The sequence below is a fragment of the Schistocerca gregaria genome, chromosome 6 (genome assembly GCF_023897955.1).
Source record: "Schistocerca gregaria isolate iqSchGreg1 chromosome 6, iqSchGreg1.2, whole genome shotgun sequence".
NCBI lineage: Eukaryota > Metazoa > Arthropoda > Insecta > Orthoptera > Acrididae > Schistocerca > Schistocerca gregaria.
In genome coordinates, this window is record NC_064925.1 from 494,787,491 (window position 1) to 494,803,357 (window position 15,867).

Genomic DNA, 15,867 nt, shown 5'->3' on the forward strand with positions numbered 1-15,867 from the left:
GCATACATGATCACATTAGGGTCCATTGTCTCATGGTGAAAAAATGTATCTTCCCTATATGTTTCACAGATTATTGCATTAAAATGATATAAAACTGTAAAACAAGAAATGGAATTAGAATGGCATTTTCTTTCAAATACACCAACACACAGTAATCGGACAATTTCTTATATCAGGTCAAAAGTCTCAACACATTTCCAGGTAGTGTTGGACAGTTGGCCACTGTTGGTACAGTAAGAAAATGTGTAACTTATTATAATAGTACTAGTCTCTTGTTATCTGTAAGACCATACCTAGCTAGATCTGTGGTAAGCACTCGGTACCAATTGCAAACTGTAAAGTGGCCGTTCTGCGGAGAATGTCGGAAGTGAGAACTTACGATCGGCACAGAACACGTTTGCTGCTGAGTCAAGCCCTGACTGCTCCTCCCAGGCCTTCTTTACAGAAGAAATGAGCATGTAATGTGTTTCAGAAGTGGTATGAAAGTTAATGGTGAGCCATTAGGGCCAGCTGCAACATCTTCACTCATTTTTCCTATTAATAATTGTAACCACTATGCACAGTAGACCATGTGAGTCAACACTATTTTCCCAATGGGTACTTTATTGCAATGGTGTGCAGTATTGTTATGTAACTAATGTTGGCAATGAGCATAACCATTCAATAGCAGCCCATAGTTAACAGAATTTCACCGATCAGAAATTTTACACATGTGGCTTTCACTGTTAATTCACCGAAGTGGCCAGATTGTGACTTTGGTGTTAGAGCTGTATAGACTTTGTATTTAATTGAAGGTATTCCTTGGTTTGATAAAAACTTTGCACGTTCTGTGATATAGTACTCTCTGTAGTTAGCAGACATAGTGCATTTGATTTCATGTAGTTCTCACAAATAAACTTGTACATTACACATATTGGAGTTAGTGTTTTTTTTTCTTTGTTGAAATGTAATAGTTTAAGATATGTAAACGAGAGAATCTAGAGGTGTCCACATCTCTGGCAGCTGTCCAGAAAAGTATTCAGGAAAAATTAGATTTTTTTGCACAATAACATCCCTGCACACCTTTCATTATTTGTTTAATATTAATTTCCCAAGAACAATGCTACTTTTCTCTCTCTTTGTTATGGTTGATGGAAATCACTGATTTTATTTTTACACTGACCTGTTTTACCTCTGATTTACAGCTCCTTGACACCTTATTTGTGAATGATAGGAAAGAAATAAACAGTAAAACTACATATGTGTCAGTACTTTAATGCACTTTTGTCAAAAACACAGGACTCCATGTTACACACTCTTAACATAAATTCAAATGTACAGGTAAGGTAGATGACAGTTTTTTACATTTTCTATTAAAATGACAATTTTAAAATTTTTCTGTTAGTCTTAACTGACTGTATTAATAGAATTCTGTGCCACTGATCCATATTGAAATGGCAGTTTTAGCAGACAAAATGTTCTCTCACGCTCTGTCTCTGACACACACACACACACACACACACACACACACACACACACACACACACACACACACATGTCAGTCACACAGTTTTTTTTTTTTTTAATTTCCAGTTGTAGTTAGTAACTGTGTGTGGACAAAGTGCCTTATAAGCACATCTCACACTGCAGGATAAATTGGTTCTGTGGAATTTACCATGAATAGTGAATATTTGCTTGGTTCTCAGGTCCATGTGGTATCTTGTTCCCAATACTACTGGCTCTAACTCAGGATCTTGACTGCTCTGTGTAACCTCCAGTTGCACTGCCATCAGCTACAGACACTCAGTTATTAGATAGTGTGATCTAAAAGAGGGAGTGGCTGTTTATGGCATATAATTGCTAAATGTTCTTTAATTTGTTTGTGCAAGTGTGTTTCTGTGTCAGAAACAAACATTCAAACTTATGTTAATTCATGTCAACATATGATTTTGGGAGTTATTGATTTGAATATTAATGGTAAACAAAAAATGATAATTTTTGGCCAAAAATGATAAAAACTACAAAATTACTTAAGAAAAGAAGCTGCAGAACTCTCACTTGTACAATGGGATTTCAGAACGTGCTGTAAGAGTTGCTGATGTCGCGAAGTGTATGTTTGTCATGTGGGCATGTGCCTGTTTGTATAACTAGCAAAATAATTCACTTTACAGTCTTTTCCAGTAATTAAGGGCGTGAAGTTTCGACAAGTCCACAGTAGTAATCATTGTGGATCAGGGCGAGGTGAACTGACATGATAATTGTAAATGTAACACTGCACAAACTGGAGACTTTGTCATCCCGAGAATGATGTAACTGGCTAGCAATGAGAGCAATATTCACAATGAGGAATGAATGAGGTTTTATTTACAAGAACAGCAACTTACTCGTCTCAGAGCATTAACATGTCGCTAAATTCTGAGAGAACAAAGAATAACTTTCATACCGTTAGGGGTGTACCTGTAATGTTAAGTACAGTACATGAGAAGTTTACTGCATTAGTATTTCATTTAATTACTGCTCAGTTATCTCAATTTACCACCACTGTAGGTGTGTTAACCCTTGTTAATATAAAGGAGCAGCATTTGTATTCGTTAATCTATACGAAAACGAGGCCGGGTAAGATTGGGACGGCACACTACGTTCGGGGACTATTTAACTAGTTATTATAACCTCGTATGTAATTAGAAAGCAAATGGCTGTACAGATGCTGAAACGAATATTCCACAAATGGCACAATTATTTCCGACCTCCAGCTGTGCAAGTTTAGTACCGTCAGTTGTGAAGAGATTAAGGTCTGTTACGAGTGGTAGTTACGGTCCAACCTGCAACCTCACACATTTCTCGCACGCACTAAAGCCGGAAGTCGAGACGCGGTACAACTCGGGGCCTCCACGCGTTCGGTGGGCGTGACGTGACGGTCCTTTCAGGTCCCTTGCTTCTTATTTCTGAGTTTGAACCACCCGGCCGTCACCCTGGTGTCCTTCGGCATCGAAGCCGACCTCGAAACTTTGCCAGAGTCTTTCGTCCTGTCCGCGTCCTTCTTGTGGGTGGAAGTCTTGTAGGCTCGGCTGCCGCTGTCGGCAGTACTGAGCTCCACGGCGGAAGCATTGAGGGCAGAGTTCTTCCCGGAGGCGGAAGACCTCTCCTTGCCTCGGAGGCGGGCATTGCTGTGGTCGCTGTGGCGGCTCAGGGACTCCACCGAGCCGGCGGGTCCCAGACCGCCGCCGCCCGCCGCCCTCTTCTTGGCGGAGTTGCGCATTTCGAGGGTGTGCCTGACGCCCCCGCTGGCCCCGTTCTTGTGGCTGAGCGACTCGACGGACACGGCCTTGGCGACCTTCTGCTTGGCGTGGATCTTGGAGGCGGCGTCGGCGACCCCGCTCCTCCGCCGGGAGACGGCGCGGCTGGTGGTGGCGCCGGAGCCCGACGGGGCCTGCCGGAGCTGCGAGCCCGAGGAGGGCGCCTTGGGCGGCCGCCCGTTCTTGATGTAGTTGCGGTTGTTGTCCTCGTTGGTGTAGTGCACCTCCAGGCCCTCGCGGTAGTGCTTGGGCCGCCACGGCGCCAGCACCGAGATGGACCGCGAGATGGTCTTGGTCTGCGGCTGCAGCTGCGATGACGTCACCGAGGACAGCTCCTCACGGCTCTGCGCGCGGCGGGCCGTGGCGTGTGATCGGGGGCCCGGGATGTCACCCACTGGAACACAGACGGCACTCTCAGGCGGGCCACCACGCCTCCCGTGAGTGACAGAGCTGTTCTCCGAGCGCAGGACATTTACGGCTTCACCAGAAGATCAGATTAAAAGATTTACTGTCGATGCAGTAACACAACATATAATGCTACGATCGCTATCCACAAAGTACATTACGCTTTGGAATTAAAAATAAATAAAGTATTGGAATTTTTTTATTGTACACAGATGAAAGCCACACCTAAATACTACTTTTCTACATAGTTGCCATTTAAATTAAGGCACTTATCGTAGCGATGGACGAGCTTGGAAATTCCTTCGTCGTAAAATTCGGCCGCCTGCGCCTTCAACCACGTGGTTACCTCTTCTTGGAGCTGTGCGTCATCATCAAAACGCTGCATAGCCAACCACTTCTTCATTGCTGAGAATAAGTGGAAGTCGCTCGGTACCAGGTCGGGAATGTACGGCGGATGAGGAAACAACTCCCACTTAAAAGATTCGAGAACTTCACGAGTGGCATTTGCCGTGTGGACCCGGGCGTTGTCGTGAATCAGCAAGATCTTTGAGCCCAACTTTCCCGTGCGCTTGTTTTGTATTGCTCTTCTGAGGTTGTGCAGAGTTTGGCAATACCTTTGAGAGTTTATTGTAGTGCCTCTTTCCAGGAAATCCACAAAAATCACACCTTTTCTGTCCCAAAAGACACTCATTACGTGGTTGAAGGCGCAGGAGGCCGAATTTTATGACGAAGGAATATCCAAGCTCGTCCATCGCTACGATAAGTGCCTTAATTTAAATGGAAACTATGTAGAAAAGTAGTATTTAGGTGTGGCTTTCATCTGTATATAATAAAAAAATTCCAATACTTTATTTATTTTTAATTCCAAAACGTAATGTACTTTGTGGATAGCCCTCGTATACCGTATTGTACGTATGCGCACACTATGTGTCCCTCCTAAAAAGTCGCCTGGCACATTTTCTCTGATTCATTGATGGATATTTGCATTTTCGTTTTTCAAATGTGTAGCTGGAGTCAGCATGAAAGGCCTGATGAGCAATATCTCTGTTTCTGCTATGCCCACTTCTACGTACCCGTTCTACAGGGTGAAAAGTATTTAAACCGACAAACTCTGGGAGGTTGAAGGCGACATCAAAATAAACATTTTTCCCTAATGTCATTTTTTCCTATGATGAGTATTTAAACCGGTGGAGGCCGTATTACGCTCTTCACTTGTTAGAGGCCGTATTACGATCTTCAGTTGTTAGAGGGCGTATTACGATCTTCAGTTGTTAGAGGGCGTATTACGCTCTTCAGTTGTAGGCTACTGCTGTCCACCAGTGTAGTAGTGCATTGTCTCTGTTTACTAATGGAGCGATACACCTGGAGTGAGTACACTGACAAGTTGCACAGCGGGTTTATCAACAATATCCTAATCGCCGTATCCCGCATCACACGACCTTTGCTGCTGTGTACCAATGTCGTCGTGAGACCGGGTCATTTAGCAGATTACCAGGACAGGGACGCCGTTGCACGGTAAGAACGTTGCAATTTGAGGAAGCTGTCTTGCAGCATGTGGAGCGGGATCCTTCAATCAGCACTCGTGCAATTGCACGTAACATGGGGACGAATCACACGAATGTAAGAACAGTCCTTCGAGAGCAATTGTTACGTCCATTTCACTTACAGCGTGTCCACAACATGGGACCAGTTGACTATCCACCCAGAACACAGAGCACTGGAACAGTGTGAAATGCATCCTACATTTCCATCCTCTGCGTTGTTTACCGATGTAGCAACGTTCGGGAGTGATGGAGTCTTCAACATGCACAATTCGCATGTTTGGAGTGAGCATAACCCACATGCCACAGTTACTAGCGCTCATCAAGTGCGGTTCTTCGTTAATGTGTGGGTCGGTGTTGTTGGGGACTGTTTAACTGGGCCGTATCTGCTACCTAGGCCATTAAAAGGCAGGCACTATTACAATTTTCTCACCAGAGCATTGCCAGAATCGCTGGAAGACGTCCCGCTCCCTACAAGACAACGCATGTGGTTCCAACATGACGGGGTGCCCGTTCATTTCAGTCGTCGTGTGCGTCGCTTCCTGGACCGACGGTTCCCAGGAACGTGGATTGGCAGAGGTGGTCCTGTACCATGGCCTGCTCGATCCCCAGATATGTCCCCTCTGGACTTTTTTGTTGGTTTAATTAATTTGCCGCCAGAGAAATCTTCCTCTGCCGGTTTAAATACTCCTCGTAGGAAAAAATGACATTAGGGAAAAATATTTGTTTTGATGTCCCCCTACAACCTCGCAGAGTTTGTCGGTTTAAATACTTTTAACCCTGTATACAGAAGTTCCACATCAGTCTAGTGTGATATTCATTTTATCGATTTGTGTTAACAGGGACAAGAAAACACGAAACATAACCGGTACCCCAGAAGCGACAATGCGGTCCTTATCCGCGCTGACTGCTACCGCCAAGAAACAATGTACATTTATATCAAACAAAGATAATTACAAACGAAAAGCTACAGAAAACTGAAATACAATGTTCTTATCAGCTGTAAAATACTTGTATAATAGAACTTGTTCTCAAAAGGCTTCGAAACAAGTTTTATTATTATATCATCATTATTCACCATTGGTGGAACCATCATCCTGCTTAGTTTGTTCTGTAATATTCTGATACAAAGGAGTAAGACAGATTTTCCAGAGGAGAAGGAATCTATATGGTCGTCAAACTGGCACGAGCATGCAATGCTCATTCAAAATAGTGACTTAGGCAGATACTGAACAAAACTGTACAGAAGTATCAATGTGGCACTGCTGTTTTTTTCCCTTTTCTTAAAAAAAAAATTCAGATGGGATTTCGCATGGAGTGTGATGTTGATCTTATTAATCGCTACGTTGTAATTATTTCAGTAACTGCCTGCTTTCTTTCATTATGCTGTAGGCTGTTATGTGATCTATTTCAGCCTGAGAACATACGTTGACGAAAAGTGATGTTTGTCTAGTCTGAACCAATAATTATGAGTGCAGGGACGAATTAACAAGCTATGGCCATCTGGTGAGTAACTTCCCAATTATTTAAACCAACTTCTTAAAGACAATATAGTTAGCCAAGAATACAAAAAGGCACTTCTATCTGCATTCCCTATTAGTATGTTTTTATTCCATGCAATCATGATGAGCAGGAGCGCTTTTTTTCTGGCCATGCGTTATGGAATGCAGAATCGACACCTTTTATCTTACGTTTTAAAAAAGAGTATGATTTATTTAGAGGAAAATGTGTCGTAAATATCCCAGTAAATGACACTGTCTTTCGGAATGAAATTTGCAGTTTTATTTCTTGTAAGTTGGCACCATACTTTTTTGTTACATATGTCGGAAATAGCAAGTCGCGCTCAGTAAATCAGTGTTTCTTGTTCTGCGGTGTTTTCACTGCTACAGGCAGGTGTTTCGGAGCTGTTTACGTCAGTTTTGAGTTAGCTTAATTCAGTGCATTTCTTCAAAAATCCTGGGAAGCATCTGATATTTGGTAAAGCTGGAATTAAAAAGAGCCCACAAATTTCGTTTAAATCGAAGAGAAGCAATTTGTGGCGTGCGTGACTATCTTCACGAAATTAATCAATATCTTCATAGTGAGCTCCAAGCATTCACCGCGGGACACACAGATATTGAGCATCTTTGGTTGGAATTTAAAGGTATTGTCCACCACGTGCTAGAGAAGTATGTGCCTACCAAAAATATAGGGGAGCGAAAGGATCCACCTTTGTACAACAAACACATTAGGATTGCTGAGAAAGCAGACAATTTTGCACAGCAATTATGCGAAATGAAAGCAACTGTCAAAAGGTCAATGAGAGATTCTTTTAACGAATTTGAAAGCAATATTTTATCTGCAGATTCTAAAAATAACCCCAAAAAATTTTGGTCGTACGTAAAATCTATGAACGCTACAAATAATTCAATACCATCTCTTGCTGACAGTACGGTTAGTGTAACTGATGATCATAAACAGAAGGCCGAAATTCTAAACCTAGCTTTCAAAAAGTCGTTTACGTTAGAGAACTGCAGCACCATTCCCTCTTTCAATTATCGAACAAACGAAAGGATGGCTGACATAGTGTTTAGTGTATCTGGGATTGTAAAACAGAAGATCCATAGACGCCAGAAAGGCATCTGGCCCAGACGGTATCCCCGTAAGATTTTATGTTGACTATGCTACAAATATAGCACCATTCTTATCCATCATCTATCAGAGACTATCGGAACGGCAGAAAGTTCCACGGGACTGCACAGATGCACGTAATTACCGGTCAATTTCACTGACATCGATTTGTTGTAGAATCATGGAACATATTTTGTGTTCATACATAATGACCTTTCTAGACTCTGAGAAGCTCATCTGCAGAAACCAGCACGGTTTTAGGAAACAGCGGTCATGCGAGGCATAGCTGGCCCTCTTTGTGCATGATGCACAACAGGCTCTAGATACCGGCTCCCAGGTTGATGCCATATTTCTCGACTTTCGAAAGGCGTTTGACTCAGTTCCGTACTGTCGCTTGCTCCAAAAAGCGCGCACTTATGGTCTATCTGATGGCATATGTGGTTGGATAGAAAGTTTTCTAACAGCAGAGAGCAGTATGTCGTCCTGAATGGGGTGACTTCAACAGAAACAAGCATTAACTTGTGTGTGTGTTTTACGGCTTTGGTGTAATCTTTGGTATTGTCTCCAGTGGTTACAGGCTCCTTTCTCTGTTGTAATATATCACATATGAACTGTGACCACTGGAGACATTGCCACAGGTTTTCCAAAAGTCGTAACACAACTCATATACGTCGTACGTATTAACATACATAATCCGCCAGATGGTAAGAAGTCTAAATTAATTTTAGTAGAGTAGATTCTGGGTTTCCAGAAAAATGACATGATACGCGAGCAAAAAACATGTTCTAAAATTCTACAACAGATCGACGTGAGAGATATAGGTCTATAGTTTTGCGCATCTACTCGACGACCCTTGTTGAAGACTGTGCTCTTTCCCAATCATTTGGAACCTTCTGTTCCTCTAGAGACTTGCGGTACACGGCTGTTAGAAGGGGGGCAAGTTGTTTCGCGTACTCTGTGTAGAATCGAATTGGTATCCCGTCAGGTCCAGTGGACTTTCCTCTGTTGAGTGATTTCAGTTGCTTTTCTATTCCTTGGACACTTATTTCGATGTCAGCCATTTTTTTCGTTTGTGCGTGCATTCCACTTTGATGACGTGACATGGCACTGACAAACTTTTTTGTCTCGACGACAAAAATCGCCCGTGCGTGCTAGACCTAATAGCAATAGAAGCGATCACGGCAGTGTCAGTGCACAGTCGTCTGTGCGTCGACCTTAAACGGAAAGCGCCTGAGGTGAGCGGTGGGCTGTACCTGTGGCGGCGTGCAGGTAGACGACGGAGCGCTGCGACTGCTGGCTGGAGTCGCCCTCGGTGGTGGACTCTGCCGACGAGGTGGCCACGTCGCCGGCGCTACGGTGGTGTCGCCGCTCGCCGCTCGCCTTCAGGGTTCCGGAAGGCGGCGCGCCGGTGCTGGTCGGCACCTGCTTTCCAACAACAACGGCATCAGCATCTCAGTCCGCCGTTATCGTCAGGGCACAGACAATTTTCCTTTTCCCCTCTGTCCTAGAGTGTGCGTCAACGACAGAAGGCGTCTCAGAGAGAGAGAGAGAGAGAGAGAGAGAGAGAGAGAGAGAGAGAGAGAGAGAGGGGGGGGGGGGGGGGGGCGTGGAGAGGATGAGATCGGATCGCCCATGGCGGCAGGGCAGGGGAGAAACCTTCCATATTGCCAACTGTTGCCAAGTGTTTATGCAGACAATGAATAACATTTGTGACACGTCATTGTCTATTGAATGTAATCATGCCGCTTGTGGTCGTTAATATTTATCACGATTACAACTTCTGCATGCTGACATTTTCAAATATAGCGGGATGTTAAAACCCCTGTACAGTGTTAAGTCGAAAAATGGCGGAACATGGCTCCCAGCAGTCTGGATCCAAATACGAATGGCGTTGTAAGTATACCCGCTTTTCCACATACCATGTTAGCACAAACCATGTGGGTGGTGTTATACTTCCCACACGTTGTGGGAAAAATGAGTAAAATTATACGTCTATACGTATTTGTATTCAGACTGCTAGGAACTATGTTCCAGCATGACTTAATATTGTAGGGTGGTTATAACGTCCTGCTTTGCTTCAAAATGAAAAAACGTCGAAATTGCAATGGCAATACACATTTATAACGGCCATATCGGGAATGACTACATTCAATAATAGCCGTAAGACTTTTCCTGACTGTCGACATTATCAGAGGGACGAGCTTTTTTTCCCCATCCTCGATCTGATGGTCCTGTCTTCCTGTAATCCTCCTAAAAGGGTTTTGTAGGGACCAATTTCGGTGGTTTAAAAGCTTGACTTTCCGAAACGGTAGTTGGAATTTCCAGCATCTCTTGGAAAGGAACTTTGAAAAGTCCTGCCACACAGCAGCACCTCGCGGAGAAATGCTATTAACGGGAGCAGAAAATTCGCTCCTAAAGTTGATTGGCAAAAGGCCTGGATCTAAAAAAAATTGTGGAATACTTTTGTAGCTCGCGAAAAGTGAGTCCGCCCTTAACCCATAGATGGTATTTTACTTACCACACGTAGGAAATAACATGAATGAAGCCTGTATAGTACACAGTATGAAAATAAAGGAAAAGGAAACGAAAGGCACTGTAATATGCTTAAAGAAAAGAAGAACGAAGTATAAGTTAGGGCCAGAAACAGTAGAACACGTGGAGCATTCAAGTGTTTAGGAAGGTGGTTTAGGGGAAGAGGTACATTATGAACAGCACTCAGAGTCAGAACGGCGCTGGCGAAGGAGGCATTTCAAAAGCAGGAAAGACTCCTAGCTAGTGGTTTGAACACGGAATTAAAAAAAACGACTAGTGAAATGCCTGATATGGAGTGTCGTCTCGTACAGAGCAGAAGCATGGACATTGAGAAAACAGGACGATAGGAGAACTGGAGTTTGTGAAAGGCGGATATGACGCGTAATGGAGATCGGCTGGGTTGATAGTTGGGGATGATGAGGTACTGAGAAGATCGGAGGAGCCAGGAAGCAAAATTCCATTGTGTATGTTCGGCGATTGGCGTCTTCTTTTGGGCAAAGGCCTTTAAGGGTATCTATGCGTGACGTGGAATTCTGAGAAGAAAGAGGAGAAATCATTACTAGAAACAAATACACTCCTGGAAATTGAAATAAGAACACCGTGAATTCATTGTCCCAGGAAGGGGAAACTTTATTGACACATTCCTGGGGTCAGATACATCACATGATCACACTGACAGAACCACAGGCACATAGATACAGGCAACAGAGCATGCACAATGTCGGCACTAGTACAGTGTATATCCACCTTTCGCAGCAATGCAGGCTGCTATTCTCCCATGGAGATGATCGTAGAGATGCTGGATGTAGTCCTGTGGAACGGCTTGCCATGCCATTTCCACCTAGCGCCTCAGTTGGACCAGCGTTCGTGCTGGACGTGCAGACCGCGTGAGACGACGCTTCATCCAGTCCCAAACATGCTCAATGGGGGACAGATCCGGAGATCTTGCTGGCCAGGGTAGTTGACTTACACCTTCTAGAGCACGTTGGGTGGCACGGGATACATGCGGATGTGCATTGTCCTGTTGGAACAGCAAGTTCCCTTGCCGGTCTGGGAATGGTAGAACGATGAGTTCGATGACGGTTTGGATGTACCGTGCACTATTCAGTGTCCCCTCGACGATCGCCAGAGGTGTACGGCCAGTGTAGGAGATCGCTCCCCACACCAAGATGCCGGGTGTTGGCCCTGTGTGCCTCGGTCGTACGCAGTCCTGATTGTGGCGCTCACCTGCACGGCGCCAAACACGCATACGACCATCATTGGCACCAAGGCAGAAGCGACTCTCATCGCTGAAGACGACACGTCTCCATTCGTCCCTCCATTCACGCCTGTCGCGACACCACTGGAGGCGGGCTGCACGATGTTGGGGCGTGAGCGGAAGACGGCCTAACGGTGTGCGGGACCATAGCCCAGCTTCATGGAGACGGTTGCGAATGGTCTTCGCCGATACCCCAGGAGCAACAGTGTCCCTAATTTGCTGGGAAGTGGCTGTGCGGTCCCCTACGGCACTGCGTAGGATCCTACGGTCTTGGCGTGCATCCGTGCGTCGCTGCGGTCCGTTCCCAGGTCGACGGGCACGTGCACCTTCCGCCGACCACTGGCGACAACATCGATGTACTGTGGAGACCTCACGCCCCACATGTTGAGCAATTCGGCGGTACGTCCACCCGGCCTCCCGCATGCCCACTATACGCCCTCGCTCAAAGTCCGTCAACTGCACATACGGTTCACGTCCACGCTGTCGCGACATGCTACCAGTGTTAAAGACTGCGATGGAGCTCCGTATGCCACGGCAAACTGGCTGACACTGACGGCGGCGGTGCACAAATGCTGCGCAGCTAGCGCCATTCGACGGCCAACACCGCGGTTCCTGGTGTGTCCGCTGTGCCGTGCGTGTGATCATTGCTTGTACAGCCCTCTCGATGTGTCCGGAGCAAGTATGGTGGGTCTGACACACCGGTGTCAATGTGTTCTTTTTTCCATTTCCAGGAGTGTAAGTCTTTGGTTTTCTCAATAAAAGTCACAGGTTGGGAAAGTTTGAGATTAAGTCTGTGACTATAACAGTGGATAAAGGCAGCAGCAGGATATGCGGTTTTAATTAAAAGTCCAAAGTCCGTCCCGAAGCCTTGGTGTGCTGATTCCTGTATTTCTCCGCCTCACCCCTCCTTCCCTGTATGGCAGTGAAGGCTGCTGCAGTAAGCGTCCGAAGCTCTATAGCCTCCCGTCCGCAGCTCATGGTCTAGGGTTAGCGTTGCTGCCTCTGGATCACAGGGTCACGTGTTCGATTACCGGCCGGGTTGGGGATTTTCTCTGCCCGGGGACTGGATGTTGGTGTTGTCTCACCATATCATCATCATCATTTGTGAGAGTGACAAGACTGGAAAAAGATTGACAAAGCATATGAACTGTGTAAAAATTGGGACTTTGTACGGGCGCTGACGACCGCGCAGTTAAGCGCGCCACAAACCAATCATCATCTATGGCCCCCTCAGTTCGATGATAGAGAACGAGACATATTCTACCCTACGCGCTAATTCTTCATGAGTGAATTTGGCTGGTATTGCAGTTGTTATTAATATTACTCATTACTTTCTAGTTTACTTTAGATATGGACTTCGGCGTTAGCCTACAATATACACCCCTGGAAAGTTGGTACAACGCTACGACAAATGTCTGCAGAAAGTATGGTTAAATGTTGCAAATAAAGCATTTTTGATTTTCAATGTGGTTTCCATTTCGCCACCAATCGGACCTTTAAATGAAAAACAAAGTATTTCCACTCTTCTAACTACTTCGGGATAGGAACTTTGCGTCTTGGCAGTAATTCTGAGCCAGTGAATGCTTTGAAATGTCAGGGACAACAAGGGCAATTAGTACGCGTGAATTAAGTTCAGCAAAAAAACTGTTTACTAAAAAATGTTGTACATTACAGGTGGTGTTTAAATTGGCGAGCACCAAATTCAGTAGAGATGTCGTCAATGTAGAAAAAAAATGGAGCACTCTACCAAGAATAGCACGAGCATCATCAGACGCTGCAAGTAGCCTGGCGAGTCACATTTTTGTATCAGGAAGTGATATCACGTACTAGGCATTTTATATGCCCAACAAAAAACAAAATAAATAAAATCTGTCAAATGGAAAACGTTCTAAACTCTTTCTCAGAACTGTTGTGTTCTCGGCAGTGTGTTGCACATCCCTAGACTTGTTTCACTTGTCAAATCACAGAGAAAATTCTTCAGACGTGCATTACTAGAAGGTACACGGCCATTGTGCAAAGTATTGCTTTCCCTCTGGAATTCTAAAGTGTCATGCGTCTAGGTCTTTGTTCTGACACATTTGTACACGACAGCATCTTGAAAGGATGATACAAAACGAACATCATGGAGGGCCAAACAATCTTAATGGAATGTAGTTGAATTAAATCAGATGATGCTAAGAGAATTAGTTTAGGAAACGAGACACTTAAGGTAGTAGATGAGTTTTGCTATTTGGGTAGCAAAATAACAGATGATGGACAAAGTAGCGAGGATATATAATGCAGACTGGCAAATGGCAAGAAAAGCGTTTCTGAAAGAAGAGAAATTTGTTAACATCGAATATAGAAGAAAGCGTTAGGAAGTCTTTTCCTGAAAGTATTTGTATGGAGTGTAGTCATGGAAGCGACACATAGTTTAGCCAAGAAGAGAATAGAACCTTACAGATGAATGCTGAAGATTAGGTCGGTAGGTCGCGTAACTAATGAGGAGGTACTGAACGGAACGCGGGAGAAAAGAAATTGTGGCACAACTTGACTAAAAGAAGGGATCAGTTGATAGGACTCATTCTGAGACATCAAGGGATCACCAGTTTATTACTGGAGGAAAGTGTGGGTGGTAAAAATCGTAGACGAAGACCAAAAGATGGATGCGGTAAGCAAATTCAGAAGGATGCGGGTTGCAGTAGTTACTCGGAGATGAAGAGGCTTGCACAGGATGGCAGCAGCATGGAGAGCTGCATCAAACCAGTCTCAGGACTGAAGAGTACAACAACACAACTCAGAAGAGGAAAGACCGTGGCAGATGTATTTCATGCCGTACTTCACGTGAAAGATCAGTCTTGCAAAACAGAAATACCTGTTGACGGTGTTGCTATTTCTTTCTTAACAGCGCAAGGAGCTTTACACGAACTCTGCAGCATCTGATCCCCAGAATGGAGTTGTGTAAGAAACAGAAGTCAATACTGAGGAATTATCTCCCATGAATTTAATTTTGTTACTCATGACAAAAGAAAGAAGAAGAGAGAAGAAATAAAAACTTTGAGGTTCGCCGATGACATTGTAATTCTGTCAGAGACAGCAAAGGACTTAGAAGAGCAGTTGAACGGAATGCACAGTGTCTTGAAAGGAGGATATAAGATGAACATCAACAAAAGCAAAAAGAGGATAATGGAATGTAGTCGAATTAAGTCGGGTGATGCCGAGGGAATTAGATTAGGAAATGAGACACTTAAAGTAGTAAAGGAGTTTCGTTATTTGGAGAGCAAAATAACTGATGTTGGTCGAAGTAGAGAGGATATAAAATGTAGACTGGCAATGGCAAGGAAAGCGTTTCTGAAGAAAAGAAATTTGTTAACAGCGAATACAGATCCAAGTGTCAGGAAGTCATTTCTGAAAGTATTTGTATGGAATGTGGCCATGTATGGAAGTGAAACATGGACGATAAATAGTTTAGACAAGAAGAGAATAGAAGCTTTCGAAATGTGGTGCTCCAGAAGAATGCTGAAGATTAGATGGGTAGATCACATAACTAATGAGGAGGTATTGAATAGAATTGGGGAGAAGAGGAGCTTGTGGCACAGCTTGACTAGAAGAAGGGATCGGTTGGTAGAACATGTTCTGAGACATCGAGGGGTCACCAATTTGGTATTGTAGGGCAGCGTGGAGGGTAAAAATCTTAGAGGGAGACCAAGAGATGATACACTAATCAGATTCAGAAGGATGTAGGTTCAGTAGGTACTGGGAGATGAAGAAGCTTGCACAGGATAGAGTAGCATGCAGGGCTGCATGAAACCAGTCTCAGGACTGAAGACCACAACAACAACAACAACAAAAACAACATGACAAAAAAGGTAAAAACCATAAGAAATGGTTTTTGTTGGCTACAGTTTAGTATTTCATTGTTAATGCATTTGGAACAACAACTATTTATTGTGTGACCTTAACTTTTGCCGGAGAATTGAATGTTCAAATAACTTACAGGTTTCCTGCCGGGTGACGTCGTCGATCACCACCGATATTTCGAGAGGAGCACACCCTGTCATTCTCAAGGCACAACTGCAAGGAGGAAGCAGTGTGCAACGGAATTTAATACCTCGGTTCACAGAGGAGAAACAAGGAAGATACCACACACAGAACAGGTGTCAACACAAGCAAAGATAACCAACATCAGAAATATCGGTAGTGACTATTAATCAACAGGTGAGGTAGCACTAATTCCGTCCCTCTGTTTTTTATGAGACACAGAGCC

The 15,867-nt window shown here is 44.3% G+C and overlaps 1 protein-coding gene across 2 annotated transcripts in view; it reads right to left on the bottom strand.

Annotated features, from left to right (window-relative positions):
- Positions 1–1,238: 1,238 nt before the first annotated feature.
- Positions 1,239–15,867, bottom strand: part of LOC126277921 (zinc finger CCCH domain-containing protein 13-like) — a 963,772-nt gene continuing 949,143 nt past the window's right edge. For both annotated transcript variants that reach the window (XM_049977490.1, XM_049977491.1), the window contains 2 exons: positions 9,085–9,253; positions 1,239–3,669 (listed from right to left, as the gene is read on the bottom strand). In XM_049977490.1, the coding sequence (XP_049833447.1) occupies positions 2,903–3,669; positions 9,085–9,253 (936 nt within the window). In that variant the 3' untranslated portion in view covers positions 1,239–2,902. The remainder of the gene's footprint in view (positions 3,670–9,084; positions 9,254–15,867) is intronic.